The following is a 13,930-nucleotide window of genomic DNA, read 5'->3' as shown; positions in this document are numbered from 1 at the left end:
TCCTCTGGACATGTTCCAGCAACGCAACATCTTTCTTGTAGTGAGGGGCCCCAAACTGAACACAGTATTCAAAGTGCGGCCTCACCAGCACCGAGTACAGGGGCATGATCAATTCCCTACTCCTGCTGGTCACACTATTTCTGATACAAGCCAGGATGCCATTGGCCTTCTTGGCCACCTGGGCACACTGCTGGCTCATATTCAGCCGGCTGTCAGCCAGCACCCCCAGGTCCTTTTCCACCAGGCAGCTTTCCAGCCACTCTTCCCCAGGCCTGTAGCGTTGCATGGGGTTGTTGTGACCAAAGTGGCACTAGGCCTTGTTAAACCTCATACAGTTGGGCCTCGGCCCAAGAAGCACGGCTATAACTGAAGTAAGCCCATGGAGGTGAGCTGGGGGGAACAGCACCCTGTCCCAAGAAATGCCACGGCATGTACTCTTGCCCTGCAAGGGCAGCAAGGTAGGTCCGTCAGTCCAGCTGTGCCAGCCTCAGGAGAAGCCATGAGAGGTTCCATGCCAACTTGTTCAGTTACCTGCAGTTAATTACAAGGTCTGTGGTGTTTCTGCTGTCCACGTGTGGCTGTAAGGCTGCTTAGCAGGTGTGAAGCACAACGGCATGCACAGGGGTAGCGATTCCAAGCCTCTGAAGATGTGACTGTCACCCACAGGCACCCTATTGCTGTCCTAACCTGAAGGTGAAGGCAGCACTCAGGCTGAAGAGGGCATCCTTTTCTTTCTGTTCTGCCTTATTTACAGCCTGACGGCTAACGCTTTTTTTCTTTTTTTTTTTTTTTTTTTAAGGGGACAGAGCACTCGTGGGCCCTGCAGCTTTCAGCATGGCTCCTCTGTGGTTTACCTCAGGTCACAAAAAATGCAAGACAGGGAATCGGTCTTTGGTGCTGAGTGAACTGAATAGCTGAAACAGGATCTCTGCCATGGAGCTTGCTGGGGCTGAGCATGTGCTTGAAAGACTCCAAGCTGAATGAGTCCCTCCTAAAAAAACCTCTGGGTTTGCAGTATTTCCTTGGAAGTTAATGTTGATATAATTAGAATAGGTATATAGAACACATTTCAGCCTTTAAAGCAGTGTTTGGTGGAAGTGTTAAAAACAGTGTATCTAGTCTGAATTACAGTGGAATTTTAAGTAGGCAAAAATCTGGTTATTTGCACGTTAGGGTTACTACTGTTACAAAGTAGATCTTATTACAGCTGGGCACAGCATACAATTTATCAGTAGAGAAACCAAAATAGCTGGTAGGGCAATACAGTAGGTAGAGCGCTCAGGTTGGATATGGAAAAAACACATCCAGGTCCCTGTTGCAGACTGGCTTTCCTGTTCCCATGCTCATCTTTTTATTTTACAGAAATAATTAACTCATCTTCAAAGTGTGTAGAGACTTCAATAACCTTACCTTAAAATCAGCCGTCCACAACTAGTTACTCTTTCTTTATTTTTCCGGCCCTAGTAGTATGAAATTACTTATACAAAGTGGCATTTATGCAGAAGTCTTGGAAGAGATTCAGCCCACACCAGCATTATGGTTAAAGCCATCTTTGAGTAGGGAAGTTGAGGCTCAGATTGTCATATGGATTATGTGATTGAAACTGGGTTTCCCGTATGTTGTTTGAAAGGCTTAATTATCAAGTTACTGGGTTTTCTGGGGTGAGGAAAAGCTCCTTGCTGCGCTTCTGCCCAATTGCTCTGGAAGATCATGATTTCATGCCAGTGAAGAAGAAGAAAACGTTTAAAATCTCAAAAACTTTCCTAGAACAAGAAAAATGTTTCTAGCCCAGATCTAACTGCAGCATTTCTCATATTGCCTGTCATAATTAGCAGAGGAAAGAATTCCAAATTTACTTGGTCTTTCATAACTGACAGCCAGTGCTGATCGTTACGAGGATTTGTTTGTTCGGCACCAATGCGGGGCTCCTGTTAGGAAGAAGTGGGGTTGCTACACACAAAAACGTAGCTCCAATAATTGCCGTGTCACTACATGCTGGAGAGTTGTGTCGTGCCAGCAGCTCTGCTCCAAGGCTTGTGCATTCTCATCTTATTTCCAAGGTCCTCTCCATGCCCTGCTGCCAGTGCTTGGGGTGTTTCCAAGGCAAGAGTGAAACGAGAAAGAGAATTAGGCTTTGTATGACCTAAGGAGAAAATCTAGGTGATACTTTCAGCGGGTGGATTGGTGCAAGAGGCTTGGCTGGGCAAAATTAGGCAATGGCCTGGGAGCGAGTGATGGAGTACTGGGGGATGTCTGCCTTGAGGGGGAGGTCTGAGTGACCCACCTGGAGCCGGATGTCTTGCTGAACACTGTTCCTCAAAGCCACCTTCTGTGAAATCAAGGCCTGTGTATTTGATCCTAAACAGTAGTAGTTTGTATGTTTATTCAGCAGCTTAAAAAGAAAACCTGTTTCTTTTCCATCATCTTTTTATTGAAAAGACTACAGTTCCCACTGAAATTCAATATGCTTTCACAATATCTCCAATCTGCCAAAGGAGCTTCAGCCTTCCTAAAGGCATTATTGGTGTGATTACTCAATTAATGCATTTAAAGGTATTTTTTTATAACTGTTTATCATAGTGAACTAAATATGGGCTTTGGGGGTGCATAGTATTTGGCTGAATATACACAAAGGGCTCAGAGCAAACAAAGCAGTCACAGTCTAAAACTGAGCCTGAGTTTTGTTAATGTCTTTAATTGACCAGGGTTGATCTCCATGTGGCCATGGCTGTGACGCTTGCATTCCACCAACAAATCAAAGCATGCTGGCTTCAAAGAAAAGGCTTTCCATTTTCCAGAAAGAGTGCAGTAATGGTTGTGCATGGATTACAAAAGATGGTAATAATTGCCTTAAGGCCTATCTTTGCTGATACAAGAATTTTCTCTATTGCTGATTCTGGCTCATGCACGTGGAGCAAATAATAGCAATTATTTTGGTTTATTGGGCTAAGAACAAATTTCTTGAAATGTTTGCTCTTTTTTTCCCCTCAAAATGTGAAAACATTATTACATGACCTCCTGCTGCTGCATGGATTTATAGTAGTCCTTAGTCACTCACATAGACCAGCTGATTATGGAGCAAATTAAATATTTTTTCTCCAGGATTCACTCATACCTAAAAGAATACAACTCGACAGGCTTAAGATATGCCAAAAAATGTACTACCCCCCTTTTAAGAGAGAAGATAATTCCTAACTTGATTGCAACGACTTCAATGAATATCAAAATATTTCATATTAATTAATTTCTATGCCATTGGAAAGGAAAGAATCAGAAAGACAACAGGTTATTTTCAAGAAACAGAGGAGACAATGCTAAGAATATCTGAAAATTAAAAAACATATTAAATCAAAGTTTGATTTTCAAAAATGTATCATGGTTTTCAGCTAATCCTGGTACTGGTTATTTTTTAAAAGAGTTTGTTGTGTGCAAGTTTATGGAACATGAGAATGATTAGTTCCAAGACCAGCTTGCGTGCCGCTAATAGCCAAGTACGCAATCAGTTGTCCTCTGATCTTGAAGACCAAGTAACTAAAGGTTCCATGGGTTTTGCCCTAATGTACAACCACCAAAGTTTCAGAACTATGGGAGGTGTTTGATTGGATCAGTTTGTAGAGACTGAATAAGGCTTAAATTTATTTTACAATGTGCTAGTAGATTTTAAAGATATGGTATGAAAATTAGAATAATCTTTATTTTCCACAGATCATGACAGTGCATTCATGCTGTAGAAGAAGAGAAAAAAAAGATGTTCTTTCTCTGAAAAATGTTGGCTTTTTTAGGATACTTCAAAATTATAAAAATTGATAAAAGTCTGGGCATGAGCTGTTAGAAAAGGGAACATTGAGTAACTCAGGTTCACAAGTATGTAGATGTTTGTGAGTCTGTTTTAGAAATATGCCTCTTCTATCTATAAAAACTAATTTTTACAAGTTCTTAAAACTCATGAAGCACAGTGAGGAATATATTCTTTGTGTAAAAATCATTATAGCTGATACTGTGTAAGGCAGAACTTCAAAAAAAGTTAAGAGTAATCGTCCACATAAGGAATTTTATAATTAGATTGAACTGGTAAATTAATATATTTTGAGATGTGTCAAGATGATGATAGATGTTGTCCTACATATTAAATTGAAGTTATGCTGAGTTGTATATTTGAGGCACTCTACATGTGAGAAAAAAATAGTAAAGAGAAGTTCCTAAAACAGTAAAAGCTTTGCCCTTAATTTTTCCACAGCTGTGGCCCTTTTTTTTGTAAGGAAAGCTGCTTACCTTGTTGCTGTTGGGAGGACTTGGCTTTACATCCCTCTCCTTCACTCTGAGTTCACGCATTTGATCGCCTCTCATTCCCTATTCTGTTTTTTCATTTTTATCCTGTAACTTTTTGTAGCTCCACTAGCACAGCGATACCCTTTTGTTCAAAATGACAAGTGTTATTTTGCAGCAGTAGTTGTAATAGCCCATCTGAGCCTGGAGGCAATCAAATAAATCTACCAGATGAAGCATTACACAAAGAACAGCCAAGAGAAAATCCTCCCTTTCTCTGACTTCCACTTCCACCAATACCTTTCCCATCCCATGCAGTTACTCACACCTCTTTTTGTCTCCCACAGGATGAAATTCTCTCAGGATGTGGAGGTGTATTCCTGAGACTGACTGGCAAGAGGTGGAGGTAAACTATTCCAGCGTATGGTATAACCCACAAGTTAGGATACTTCCTTGCAAGGCAGAAGATCAAAGTTCACATTTCTCTGCAAATATAATCAGCGGATATGAGCCAGTGTCCTTGAAAGCCAAGGCAAGTCGTTACGGAAGCAGCGACCTAACTCCAAGAAATAAGACATGGCCATGAATCCCCATCAGCCATTCTCCTTCCCTCTGCCCAGAGTTAAGCACCAAAATCCCAAGCAAGTGGAACTGAAGCGCAGCTTTTCCTTGGCATTTCTTGCTGGTTATTTTAGGTTATAGAATAATATAATCACAGAATGGTTTGGTTTGGAAGGGACCTTCAAAGATCATCCAGTCCAGCCCCCTGGCCATGGGACATCTTTCACTAGGTCAGGTTGCTCAAAGTGCCATCCATCCTGACCTTGAACACTTCCAGGGGTGGGGCACCCACAGCTTCTCTAGGCAACCTGTTCCAGTGTCTCACCACCCTCATTGTAAGAAATATCGTCCTTATGTCCAATCTAAACCTGTCCCCCTCCCTGAGCATACTGGCTTTTGCCCAGGCACCCATCTTTGAGGTGGGGAACCCAGTGGTCCACCCTACACTTACCTGGGACAGTTACTACCTGCTGTGGATCCACCTACCGTCTTCACCTTTCCCTCCCTTTCCTCCCTTGTACCTGTGCATTTGCAGCGTCCAGACTTGTCCCCCCCATTTTTTGTTGGCCAGGCAGCCCAGGGAAGCTGAGCTCCCATGGCTGGGCTGAGGCAGGGAGCAGGGCACAGAGAGGAGGGGTCATTTTAAAGAGCACCCGAGCACAGCCTCCGGTCTCTTTTGCTCCCTGTGACAGCAAAGTGTCACACTAGAAACCACAAGCTGGGACTTACCAAGTGGCCTCTGATCTTTCTCTCTCTTTTTTGCCACCTTTCCTCTCATTTTTATCTTCTCATTTTTCCAAGGAAGAGGCATTTTCACTGACAGCTTCTTGGACAGCTCTGGGACACCATTTTTCTGAGGAGGGTAAGGGGGTTTTAACTCCTCACTTTGATAGTGGTTAGAAGTAAAATTCTGAAGGAGGGGGGAAGGTTGTTTGCTAGAATGCATTGTTTTGGGACCCCAAGTGTCCTTTGGCATGAGTTGTTCTTAAGCTGAAATAAATCAGGTGAAAGCAAACAGCCATAGAAAACCAAATTGTCCAGGGTTTTCAAAGTTCAGTAACTTGGATTTATCATAGGTTCATTTAATTTGTTTCACTGATTTGGCATGTCCTGTCACTTATGTGCTTATACACACTAAACTAGCTGGTGACATTTCTGTTGATGCAAAAGTATTTTTCACAAAAAAAAATGGAGAGTGGACATTTTTGAAGAGATCTTAAAATCTCACGGATTTAATGATGCAGTGAGGCAATAAACATTAAGTGCTGTATGTATTAAATTTTTTAAGTTACGGGTCTCTAAAAGTACTTAGAACCACAAATATGACTGCCAAAAGGATATGCCCTTGCTAGCTGTAAAGTTGTGGCTATTAATGTGTAAAGCAGTAACTATGTGGGTAACATACAAAAACATCCGAAAGTTTAATTTTGCTTTTATTCTATGTCAAGAAATATAGATGATACTTGGGATAGCATAGGGTTTTTTCGCAAAAAAAGTTGTGTTAAACAACCAAAATATACTAAAATACGAGCTATACCTTTGATTGAACCTGTCTTAAAATGGCAAGCTGCTGGGAGGTTGCTATTCTGGGAGGTGACTCTGATAGGTCTCAACAGATGCAGCTCCTGGAATGCAGCCGGAGCGGGGGGAGCCGGGCAGCAGCTGACCCCCACACTGGCACACCGACATTTCGGGGATCGCAGCTCACGTCAGCGCGGGCTGACACTGACACTTTGGGCACACATGGCCTTCTCCCTCGCCTGCTCTGCACATGGTTGTCACCCCACAGCAGCAGCAAAAAAAATCCTGGTGCTCACAGGCAGCAACCATTCCTTTCTAAAATTAAATTACCATTTTGTTACATGCTATGTGCTTAAGGAAAAACCTATGTGCTGAGATTTTAGATTGAAATATTACTGGAGTTTTTTATTAAGTTACCTAAAATAATCCAGTCGTTTGTTTTATTGTTAGGTAGCATTTCTTCATGAATGAGTGCAAGGATCACAGAGAAAATTAGCTGGTGTAAATTGTTTTAAAATCAATGGATATAGTAAAGACAAATGCTATATTTTAATATATTTGAATGCTGATTTCAGCAATTCTGTTCTAACTGTGTTATTGAAGATCAGTGCTTTCCTTCAAGGTGCATTTACATATACATAGATTTATTTGAAATAGCTCCTTTGAAAATTACTCAGCAGCTGTCCCATGTTGCATTTGATAAAAACTTGGCTCTCCAATTCAGCAAGAGCTGGAACTTGCCTAGAGTTGATAAGTCTAATTCAAGTATCTGTTTGAACATAACTCTATGGGAGTAACTACTAACCTTCACACATAAAAAATTTGTTTAAAATAACCTGTCGTGCTCGTGTTTGCATGGCATTTTTCTCAATAAAAGTGAGACAAAATCCTAAATGTGCGATTATAAATTTCAAATTACTGATACTGAAAAGTAAGCAAAGTGTGCTATGAATAGAATGTATTTGTGAATCTGACACAGGAAGTAGAATATCATCAATCTAGAAAATCAAAAGTTACAAAAACCTGGAAAGAATTTGGAGCAGATACTAAATCTAAAATCAACATGACGTCATACTAAAACTCACTTTGTCTTTATGTCTTATGTTGCTTTTTTTAAAAAAGAATTTCTCCCACCCATAATACTTCTTGGTCAAATTCTGAATTCACCTGTAAGTCTGTACTAGCCCTGGAGCAAGGATGGACAAAGCTGGGGGCCCATACCTTTCCTATGCTTTAGACTAATGAATTCATATCTAGAACCTGTCTGATTTAAATGCAAATTTACAAAATTTTACACTCAGGCAAATGCATTTAATGTTTCGGAAGAGAATTTAACTCTTTGGGTGTGGTGACAATAGGGGAATGTTATTTTTATGATCTTGTTATTAAAAAAAAGGAATTATTTTTAGGTGTATTCTTCACAATTTGTGTATCCATTGTTATTAATAAGCAGCCACACTACAATCTAGGACAGTATGGTAGTTCTTAGGAAGACAGATTATCCTGTCTGTTTTGGTTTTGTGGCATTTGTATGTATTGTCAAAGATTACATTTGTTGCATAATCACTCTGCTATTACATTTCACAACTGCAGTGTAGCTCTAAATGTTTTACTTTTATTTTTAGCAAGCTCTTGGCTGTAATATTTCATTGCAGTCATGGCCCCTAAGAAGAAGAATGTGAAGAAGAACAAAGCAGATATCAATGAAATGACTATCATTGTGGAAGATGGCCCCCTCAGTAAACTAAATGGCTTGAATGGACTCTTGGATGGAGGAAATGGTTTCAGCTGCATCTCATCTGAGGTTTCCGACCCATCATATAGCCCAAATCTCTTGGAAGGTCTAAGCAGAATGAGACAAGAAAATTTTCTTTGTGACTTGACTATTAGTACCAAAACCAAATCCTTCAGTGTTCATAAAGTGGTGATGGCTTCAAGCAGTGACTACTTCCACAACATCTTAAAGAAAGATCCATCCACTCAAAGAGTAGACCTCAATGATGTATCCCCATTGGGTCTAGCTACTGTAATCACCTATGCTTACACTGGAAAACTTACGCTCTCCCTTTATACAATAGGTAGTATTATTTCCACAGCAATTTATCTACAGATTCACACCCTTGTAAAGATGTGCTGTGATTTTCTAATCCAAGAAATCAGTGTTGAGAATTGTATGTATGTTGCCAATATTGCAGAAACATACGGACTGAAAACAACCAAGGAAGCAGCACACAAATTTATTAGAGACAACTTCATTGAATTTTCAGAAACAGATCAGTTCTTAAAACTTACTTTTGATCAGATTAATGAACTTCTTGCAGATGACGACTTGCAGTTGCCTTCTGAAATTGTTGCATTCCAGATAGCAATAAAATGGCTGGAATTTGACCAAAAAAGAGTAAAGTTTGCTGCCGATCTCTTAGGTAACATCCGTTTTGGTACCATCTCAGCCCAAGACCTTGTCAATTATGTTCAAACAGTGCCAAGGATGATGCAAGATGCAGACTGCCATAAGCTCCTAGTGGATGCCATGAACTATCATTTGCTTCCCTACCACCAGAATACACTGCAGTCCAGAAGAACGAGGATCCGTGGAGGTTTCAGAGTCTTAGTTACTGTTGGGGGACGCCCTGCTTTAACAGAAAAGTCTCTCAGCAGAGACATCTTATACAGAGATCCTGAAAACGGATGGAAGAAGCTGAGTGAAATGCCTGCTAAAAGTTTTAATCAGTGTGTGACGGTGATGGATGGATTTCTCTATGTGGCTGGTGGGGAAGACCAGAATGATGCCAGGAACCAAGCCAAGCATGCAGTCAGCAATTTCTGCAGGTAACTGGTTATTTATTTAAAAGGGATGGAGAGACCGATTCCATGCAATGCCAGTAGATAGACCAAGCTGGTTTGTGACGTGCAGCGTGAACTGCCCAGATAATTTATCTAATATCAGATAATTTATCTAATTAACAGCATTGGGAAGGGATGGGTGCTATTCTATATTAAAGTTTGGCTGAACAAAAATATGCATCTGAAGTTAAACAAAAACTTCACCATGGTTACACACGCACAGCGAGAATTGAGGAAAACCAAGAAAACTTACTCCAAGTGGAGAAAATAAATAGGAACATAAATAGAAGTTCTGGGATGTTCTAAGGTACCATTAAAATCTACCAAATCAGACAAGGTGAGACTTTTTAAATTTCAAGAGCTTCTGATGCCTCACAGAAAGTTCTGAAAAACACCTTTTAGGTATTACAATCTTGACTTTCTATGCACCATCCGCCATATTTTCAACAGCTTCTATACTGCGTTTCATATCCTTTAGCTTTTTTATTTATCAAGAACGTAGAAACAATGTCACTGTCTCTTGAAGGCTATATTTCTTTTCTACAATGTACTCCAAATAGTACCTCACTTCTGAAATACTACAATTTCTATCTGTAGTCATCCAATGAGCGCACTGGTGATAGCAAGGTCAGAAGGCTAACATTCAGTAGTAGTCAGATGGATGATACTAGTTTTTAAATAGTTCAGCCTAAAAGCTGACAGCACACAATAGCTTGAAGCAAAGGCTAGAGGTGAGACAGCTCAGCTTTTTATCTTAGAACAGGCTATGGATGTGCAATGGCAATACACAGCCATGCTCCTACCAATGCTTCCTTTCATGCTTCCAGAAGAAACATTCAGGTAATTTCTCCTGAAGACATTAACCAATATGCAAAGTTAATAAATACAGAACCTTCTTTAGATCATTTCTATTGTGTAATCTACTTTGCCAGGAAAATATCTCATGTAAAGGAGATTATGCTGTTGCTCCCATCTTTCTTTTTAGATAAGCCTTGCATTCTCACAGGGAGCCATGTACTCAGTGCACACCTTGGTGGTGGGGAGAAGGTGAGGGAATCCTCGTGGTCCATGGCTGAATGGGTTCTGCTCCCTATTCTGCCATTAACCTTGAGCATGTAAAGTCACATCAGTATGTCTGTGGGCTTGCTTTCAGAGCTGCAGATGACGATGCAGTATGTCAGTTAATAATTATTATTTACTTTCCCACAGTTTTTTTTCTCGTGTGATTCTCTGGTCACCACAGCATGCAAGAGGAGAAATGTATGGGCCTGCTAATGTACCTCACTCACCTCCTTCAGGAGTTGTAATTTGCTATTTCCTATTTCAAAATTGCCCATTTAAATGTCAAGGACAGAGAATGTTATTTGAGATAGGTGTGGTGTTAGGAAGCAAAGATGGTCTTTCCACATAATTCTTACTCCATATGAGTGGCAGGGAAAGAATACTTACCATTTAGAAAGCACTACAAAGATGGAAGTATAAATCGCCACCTGACATTTTTTAAAACTCTTAAAACTTTTAAAAGAGTAAATTTTGACATCTTTGCTGTACGTGTAAATTGCAAAAAAAAGGTCTAAAATTTCTGTTGTTTGTTGAAAGTATCTCTTTCCAATATTCTAATGAGGTTATTATACAAAGTCAAATTACAGAAAAGAGTCAGATTCACTTTATTGAAATTATACCAGGTTTGAGTGATACCAACACATTTTTTCGTCAATCAAAAACTAAATGTATTTGGAAATTTCACCAGGAATACCAGTTTAATTCCACGGACTTCTGATGGGCTAAATAACTAACTAAAATCTTAGCAACTCTGCAGCTGCAGCAGTAGTGGGACAGAGTCAGGACTGTAGAATTTAGCAGAGCAGTATGTGAGACAGTTACCCTCTTTTTTTAATGCTTTCAGGTACGATCCTCGCTTCAACACCTGGATTCACCTGGCAAACATGAATCAGCGGCGCACCCACTTTAGCCTGAATGTGTTCAATGGCCTCCTTTTTGCAGTGGGTGGTCGCAACTCCGAGGGGTGCCTCTCCTCGGTTGAATGCTACGTGCCTGCGACTAATCAGTGGCAGATGAAGGCACCCCTGGAGGTGCCCAGGTGCTGCCATGCCAGTGCAGTGGTGGATGGTCGGATCCTGGTCACAGGAGGTTACATTAATAACGCTTACTCTCGCTCAGTGTGCATGTACGACCCCAGCAAAGATAGCTGGCAGGATAAGTCCAGCCTCAGCACCCCAAGGGGGTGGCACTGCGCAGTGTCCCTGCTGGAGAGGGTCTACGTCATGGGTGGGTCTCAGCTGGGGGGGCGAGCCGAAAGGGTCGATGTTCTCCCCGTGGAGTGTTACAGTCCTTACACAGGGCAATGGAGTTACGTGGCACCGCTTCAAACCGGAGTTAGTACAGCTGGTGCCTCCACCCTTAATGGGAAAATTTACTTGGTGGGTGGCTGGAATGAAATAGAGAAAAAATATAAGAAGTGCATTCAGTGCTATAACCCAGATCTTAATGAATGGACAGAGGAAGACGAGCTGCCCGAGGCCACTGTGGGCGTATCCTGTTGTACGATATCCATGCCCAACACCAAGACGAGGGAGTCCAGGGCCAGCTCAGTCTCTTCTGTCCCAGTCAGTATTTAAATATGGGTCTAACCAGCAGTAAGTAAAAATGTTTACCAGCACAGCGGTATAATTAACCCTTTAAGTAGCATTTTTGTGCTTATATGGAAAAAAAATCATTGGCTTTGCAGCAGTTTTAATAGTGCAAATTGGCCAGTTTTCATGATCTTTAATACAGGTGGCATGACACAGCATATGAGGGATAAGATGAATTTTCTTAGCTGGAAGAGAGAGTTAACCCGTAGCTGCAGAATTTCATTGTCTTCCTTACCTTGCCACTGACTTACTGTACTATCTGTGGAAAATCCTTTACTTTCTTTGTACCTTGGTTTCCTTACCCGTAAAATAGAGACAAACTTGCTTCAGAAGATCATCGTGAGGCTTTTTTAATACTGTTTTAAATGCCTTTAGAACCCAAAATGAAAGTCAAATATTGCTAGCAATAAATCTCACCATATATCAGAAATGTGATATGTCATTATAAAATTGATCAGTTTTGTTCTATTCTAAGCATTTTTTATTTTGACAAACAGAAGGGGAAAAAAACAAAACCCCATATTACAGCATATAGCATGTGCATACTTTTCTTTTGGGGCATTCACAGAAAATTTCTTGACACATTTTCTCCTTCAGAAGTTCGGAAGAGATCCCTATCTTCTGCCATGAAACCCTTTAATTCTCATATCTAATGCTGTGACATGGCTTTCAAGAATCCACAAAACACCTTAGCTCCTGTAAGCGTTATGGGCCAGCCCCAAGGGTTGCCTTGGGTGCCAGGTTTCTTTCCTGACCTCCCCGTGTACACCAAGGAGCAGACTACCACCCCATCCTCCTCTTCATGCCAGGGAGACTCTCCTGTCACTCCAGGTGGAAGGCATGAAGGCCAGTCAGTATCTGTACTCCTGTTCCTACTCTTCCCATCTGTGTAGGAATGTATGTCCAGGTTATCTTCTTGTTCCAGAAGGTCCTCGCCAATGCAAGGAGCTAGGAGCTGCCATAGCAGGACCAAAACCTGGAAGCTAAGTTCATGCCAGGAGGCTATGGTGTCTTAAGAGGGGAGATGCACAGGGCATCCCTTCTACTCAGCATTTTTCTGACAAATTCCCAGTTGAGTGAGGAACAAAGATGGAATAAAGACTGCAGAATCTGCCTCTGAGAGTAGGGTTTATGTGTGGAAAATGGTGAAACATGGGAAAACTGGATGAAATGGAAGAAACTTTCCTTAAGAGTACCAAAGAGATACCTTAACACCTTTCTTACCAGGCGTGGGCACAACATCACCCAAAGTAACCTTTTCCTGGGAATACCATTATATATCTCCTTTTGAAGGCTTTATTACAGCCCTTTTTATGGAGCTTTTATTCATGTTTTTCCAAAGGCTAAACTAGTGCTGTGCCTGTTGGAAGTCTGTGAAGTTTTCCCAGTGAGTAGAGTGAAGTCTTTGCCCAATTTAGATTACCTTCCAAGAACTTTTCTTCCTAATTTCAGCATGCAGTGGGGGAATTAAGCATGAAACCTAGTCCTATTCCTTTAGCCAAAGGGATCTGCAACCCATAATGTCCCCTGAGAATTTTATACCAAAGGACTGCTGTCAGCACAAAATGCCTACACCCTTCTGTTGGGGAAGGAAAAAAGCAGTACAAGGAACTGAAATGATTTAATGTAACCAAGAGGGTAGAAGTTCACTCATCTTAACTAATTCATAGAGGCTTCACATGCAGTTTCCTCAGATTATCATTGACACCTCCAGGCTCCAGTGCCAATGACAAGGCATGCTCTTAGCAATGTTTACAAGGCATCCGGATTTTTATCTCATTTGTAAAAGGGGAACACTATAAAATTGTCTGTAAGTGCAGATATTGTTGAGGCAAGCGTTTTTCAGGACCTACGCTCTGCTCTTTGTAGCTTTGTTGCAGCTACATATTGAGCATCAGCATGAGCATGACACAGTATTAGAGATGAAGTAATTCACTCTGTTGGTTGGGATTAAACTCCATGGTACTCAGTCTTGTGTTCCAATTCATGTCTGCATCCGACTACGCAATTTTAAATCCCAAATTCTATATTTGAGTGCTGTATGTTACTAGAATATACTGCATTGCAATGACTTTTGGTCAAAG

General features: G+C 41.0%; 2 protein-coding genes across 2 annotated transcripts in view; one reads left to right on the top strand and one right to left on the bottom strand.

Moving 5' to 3' along the window:
• LOC104126239 (elongin-A-like) overlaps positions 1–4,332 on the bottom strand; it is a 24,542-nt gene extending 20,210 nt beyond the window's left edge. Inside the window, exon 1 of the mRNA XM_035894171.1 lies at positions 4,273–4,332. Coding sequence (XP_035750064.1) covers positions 4,273–4,332 — 60 coding nt within the window. The remainder of the gene's footprint in view (positions 1–4,272) is intronic.
• A 3,673-nt stretch (positions 4,333–8,005) lies between these two features.
• KLHL31 (kelch like family member 31) lies at positions 8,006–11,831 on the top strand. The gene is made up of 2 exons (XM_035894169.1): positions 8,006–9,177; positions 11,099–11,831. Exons 1-2 carry the CDS (start codon positions 8,006–8,008, stop codon positions 11,829–11,831), a joined length of 1,905 nt encoding a protein of 634 aa, XP_035750062.1.
• Positions 11,832–13,930: the final 2,099 nt, after the last annotated feature.

This window comes from Egretta garzetta, unplaced genomic scaffold (genome assembly GCF_000687185.1).
Source record: "Egretta garzetta isolate BGI_Z169 unplaced genomic scaffold, ASM68718v1 scaffold415, whole genome shotgun sequence".
In the NCBI taxonomy this organism is placed as follows: Eukaryota; Metazoa; Chordata; class Aves; order Pelecaniformes; family Ardeidae; genus Egretta; species Egretta garzetta.
This window is presented reverse-complemented; position numbering and strand designations above follow the sequence as displayed.